This window comes from Elephantulus edwardii, unplaced genomic scaffold, assembly GCF_000299155.1.
Source record: "Elephantulus edwardii isolate Elephantulus edwardi_28Jun2011 unplaced genomic scaffold, EleEdw1.0 scaffold00136, whole genome shotgun sequence".
NCBI classification, from domain to species: Eukaryota; Metazoa; Chordata; class Mammalia; order Macroscelidea; family Macroscelididae; genus Elephantulus; species Elephantulus edwardii.
Window position 1 is genome coordinate 763,702 of NW_006399886.1, and position 5,268 is coordinate 768,969.

At 34.8% G+C, this 5,268-nt stretch overlaps 1 protein-coding gene across 1 annotated transcript; it reads left to right on the top strand.

Annotated features, from left to right (window-relative positions):
- The first annotated feature begins 2,046 nt into the window (after window positions 1–2,046).
- On the top strand, window positions 2,047–4,830 carry ZNF654 (zinc finger protein 654). Its single transcript, XM_006894143.1, has 2 exons — window positions 2,047–3,955; window positions 4,823–4,830. The coding sequence occupies exons 1-2, from the start codon at window positions 2,341–2,343 to the stop codon at window positions 4,828–4,830; spliced, it is 1,623 nt and encodes a 540-aa protein (XP_006894205.1). The 5' UTR covers window positions 2,047–2,340.
- The last annotated feature ends 438 nt before the right edge of the window (window positions 4,831–5,268 follow it).

Here is a 5,268-nt window from a genome sequence, read left to right on the forward strand (position 1 = left end):
TTTAAGATAAATTCTCAAATAAAAACTGTTACCAATAAAAGTTTTAAAGCATAAATTTTAGATGACTTTCACTGGGTTCATTACTGTGATAATTTATTAAGATTTAGAAATATTGTAATTGCCATTTTCATGTATTCATCTTCCATTACTTGTTATGTGCCATCGAGTTGGCTGCAACTCATAGCAACAACAGCTCTTAAGGCTGCCCTGTTGTAAGCCAGTTTTACTGATTCCAACACAGCAGCTCCCATTGCCCCAGTTACTGTATCAGTCCATCTCATCCGGGGTCTTTCTCTCCTGCCCTGTCCCTCCACTCTTTCGAGCATGATGTCCTTTTCCAAGGGCCAGTCCTTTCGGGCCGTGTGTCTAAAGTATGTGAGACAGAGGTTCAAAATCCTAGCACTCAAGGAGAAACTTGGTTCCACCTTCTAAAGACAGACCTGCTTGTTTTCTTGGTGGTCTATAGTATGTTCAAGACTCTTCTCTAGCACCACAGCTTGAAGGCATTCTTGAAGATTCTTTTTCTGTCATCCTTAGTTCTTGTCCAGCTCTCTTAGGTAAATAATAATGCTATTTAACAAATAAGTAGTAATATTTAGTATAGCTTTATGAAGGATATTCCATACACCATTCTTTTATTAAATCAAGTTATGTTTTATGTTGGAAAGGGAGTTTTAAATATGAAAAAGTCTATTCTTCTACAAGAGAGTATGACATTGGTATAAAAATGATAAATGGAGATCTAGACTTTGTGGAGAGCTCTGCTGGCATAGTCCATAGTGAGTTGCACTGCCCACTCAAAAGCTATGTTTTTCCTGTTGTTTGAACCTATCAGCAGCTCTTTAGGAGAAGGATGGGCAGTTTATACCTTTTATGATTTACAGTCTAGGAAATCCATTGGAAGGTTGCTCTGAGTCCAATCTGACTTACCAGCAGTGAGTTTGTGTTTTTGAAGCTTTGTGGTATAGAGCATTATGTATTGGGCTGCTAACCAGAAAGTCAGTTGTTTGAATCCACCAGGTGCTCTGCAGAAAAAAAAGACTGGTGTCACTTCCCATTAAGTGTCATAGCCTTGTGAACCTGATGGCACCTTGTTATGAGTTGAAGTTGACTAGACAGCAATGTGTAATACACTGTTTTTATACTCTTAGGAAATGAAGTCCCATAAGTCTATGAAGCATTTTGTACTTTAGGTGGTGTTAGGTGTCATCAAGTCAATTAGGACTTATAGTGCCCCTGTGAAAAACACATCTGACCATTTCCATGTCTTGTACCACCCTTTCGGTCTCTGATGTTCACCAACCCATTGTTATTGTCACCATGTCTGTTTGTCTTCTTGGGGTTCTTTCTCTTTTTTTCCTCTGACCTTCCATCGTTAGGGTACTTTAGATAGGACTTTTGAAACTTAAAATTCAATTATAAGTTAAAATGCTGTTTATTCCAATTCTCAATTTTTAAAATATTTACATATTAAAAAGTTCTTACACAATGGTATGTATTGAAGAAAATGGCATATTTAGAATATTGTTTTCAGCTAATATTTCAATATTATATTTTAGAAATATAAACCAATTAGTTTGAGTGTATAAAGTTTTTAATATATTTCTTTTATTACAGGTTGAAGAAGGTGGCTTACAAATTTGTGTTGAAATATGTGGTTGTGCTCTACAACTTGACCTTCGTGATGATCCCAAAACTAAATGTCTAATTTATAAAACAATTGCACATTTTTTGCCAAATGATTTGGAGATCCTCAGGATTTGTGCACTCTCTATTTTTTTTCTTGAGCGTTCCTTAGAAGCATATCATACTGTTGAGAGGCTTTATAAACGTCCAGATGAAGAATACAATGAAGGCACAAGTAGTGTTCAGAACCGTGTTCGCTTTGAATTACTTCCAATTTTGAAGAAAGGATTGTTTTTTGATCCTGAATTTTGGAACTTTGTAATGATTAAGAAAAACTGTGTAGCACTGTTGAGAGATAAATCAGCAGTTAGATTTTTAAATGAAAGTACACTGGAAAATTCTACAAGTAATCGGAAGAAGACATTGGAACAGCAAAGGATAATTGAAGAGCTTGACACTGTTACAGATCAGACTACTGGAGAGTTTGATTTTCATGATATATCTGGAGTGCAATCCAAAGGTCATCCAAATTCAAAGAAAAACTTTACAGCACTGAATTCCTCCAGAGTCGATCACAATGTCCCAAGGCATCGGTGTGTTTTGTGTAACAAGGAGATTCTAGGTGGTCATATTGTAAGGCATGCCCAGGCTCATCAGAAAAAAGGCAGTTTTTCATGCGTACTATGTGGTAGGAAATTTAGGAACAGAGGACTTATGCAGAAACATTTAAAAAATCATGTTAAGAAAATACAGAGACAGCAAATTGCTGTAGCTCAACAGGAGGACCAGGAAATCTCGGTTTTGGAAGAAATAAATTATTCTGAGTCTTCTATTTCATATGAAAATGGGAATTCTGATAGTAAGAGTTTGGAAGTCGAACCACATACTGTTTCTACTGATGGAAACAAAGAAGTTATCCATGAGCATGTGGCTGAATTCATTGAAATTCCTGTAAATGTTTCAGAAGCTGTTATTGAAAACATTATTAAAAATGGCAATCCAGATACTTCTTTAAGTAATGTTCTGGAGCCTTTACCTGAATGTGAAGATGATGATGAAGAAGAGGAAGAAGGTGATTATGAGGAAGATGATTATGACCTAAATCAAGAAACTTCAGTACTTCATAAAATCAATGGAACTGTGTGCCACCCAAAAGACATATATGCTACAGATCAAGAAGGAAATTTTAAGTGCCCTGCCATTGGCTGCATCAGGATATTTAAGAAAATTGGCTTTCTAAATAAACATGCAAGGACTGTACATCCAACTGACTTAAATGTGCGACAGACAGTAATGAAGTGGAGTAAAGGAAAATGTAAATTTTGTCAAAGGCAATTTGAAGATTCACAACATTTTATAGATCACCTTAATAGGCACAGCTATCCAAACGTGTACTTTTGTTTGCATTTTAATTGCAGTGAGTCCTTTAAGCTACCATTCCAGCTTGCTCAGCATACAAAAAGTCACAGGATATTTCAAGCTCAGTGCAGTTTTCCAGAATGCCATGAGCTCTTTGAAGATCTTCCTCTTCTGTATGAACATGAAGCTCAACACTATCTAAGTAAAACACCAGAATCATCTACACAGCCAAGTGAATCAATTATTTGGGATGTTCTTCCAGACTCAAATCCTAATTATCAAGAAAAAGACTCATGTAATAATGACAAACAAACAATTAGTCTGCCAGTTTGTAGTAGTAAATTAAGGAAAGATTATTCAGAACCAAAGATGTTTATAGAAAATATGGGAAAGAAAACAGATAATTTTGCTCAGAATGGAAATGAGCATTCTGATGACACTGTTTCAGATATAAACTTGATAGACCAAAAGATGCCTAATATAGAGCCAAATTCTGAAGATAATTGTATCGTTAGACATCATTTAGTCAATGGACATAGTGAAATAGAACAAACACCTTTAGTTTCATCAGATCCTCCTTTGAAAATTGATGCAAATAGATCCAGGACAGAAAATGGTTCTGTTTTACCCAGTGTTGTACCACAAGAACACAGTACTCTGCCGATATCTCAGGCACCTTCCAAACCAAATCTGACAAGTGAACATACTTCGTATGGCTTAATTTTAACAAAGCCTTATGTGAGACCATTGCCTCCCAGTTACCTTGACGAACGGTACCTTAGTATGCCAAAACGCAGAAAATTTCTGACTGACAAAGTAGATACCTGTTCTGATCAAGATAATGTTTGTAAAAAATCGGTGAAAAGATGTGGTAAATGCCTGACCACCTACTGTAATGCAGAAGCACTTGAAGCTCACCTTGCACAAAAGAAATGTCAGACACTTTTTGGATTTGATTCAGATGATGAAAGTAAGTCTTTACTCATTTTAGTAGATATATCTGTAGAAATAGAAAATACTATGGGTAAAACTATAGTACACTCTTCATAGTTCAAAAGTAACATTTGTATAGCATAAGCAATAAATTAGTATCCTATAGATGACTTTTTTTAAGCTATACAGTTACAGTAAAATAATATTACTGTTTCTGTTTATAATTCAAGCAGTGAAATTCAGGACCCTTTGAGTATTTTGGATAGACACAGGCCTATGAACTGTAGAAGTCAGAACCTGAACACAAGACTTTCGTACTTTAAAATGCTCTTAGAATTTAGAAGTCCAAAATCAGAGTGCCATCTTTAGGGGAATGCTCTCTGTTGGTCTGGAGGAAAGTCCTTATTTCCTTCACTTTACAGCTCCGGAGTTCACTGGAGATTTCAAAGTGTTCTGACCTTTCCTGGTTCTAGGAATTTCATCCTGGGTCCCCTCATCCACAAAAAGAAAAAAAAAAAGGAAAAATGCACTCACTCCTAGAAGTTATTTCTTAGTGTTCTAAGGTTCCTTCATTTCCTCCCCCTGGCTATGTTCTTTCAATTGTTTTAGAAGTTTTTCTTCATTCCAAATTTTACAAATGAAATAATGTGGGATTTGATGAAAACCTGGTTTCAGTAGCATGTTGGAATAGAAATTGGACAAAGTAAAACTTATAAAAATGAAATTTAAGAAAAGCAAAAAAAATAATTTCATTAGAAAATACTTAATGAAAGTGAGTTTGCCTTTCTACTAATGTTAACATTTTATGTAGGTATAAAATAAGAAGTTATAAAATAATGATAAATCTTAGAATTCAAATTAACATCTATACAATTTTAATTAATACATATGTTCTGTTTTACAGGTGCCTGATAAAAATATTTCAAAAAGATATCTCAAGCAGTAGTATGAGAATAAGCACTACAAGAAAAATGCATCATTAATTTGATATTTTCCTGATGGCCTTAATTTTACAGTGGTCTTGGATTATGAAATATAAAGGCAAAGCACATTTTCTAGAATGAACTTGGAGAAATGTGCTTGTTTAGACTCCTAAAGGGTTATTACAGAACTCCCAAAGTACCAGTTATCCACAAAACCACATTTTTAAAAGTTTATGATAATTAATAAAAGCATGTTCGGTTTCACCCAAGTGAAAAACATGCTCAGGTAACTAGTCAGAAAGAAAAACCAGTTATGGCCTTACAGAAGGGATGTTAACCCTATAAAAAAGGTGGTTGGTTTATATAAACTTCAAGTATTATACAAACGGATTTGTTTTTTCTTTTTATGCATAATTGGATTATATCC

Bases quoted from the DNA above. Each gene is read 5' to 3' on its own strand.
- ZNF654 (XM_006894143.1), top strand. From the start codon at position 2,341: ATGCAGAAACATTTAAAAAATCATGTTAAGAAAATACAGAGACAGCAA.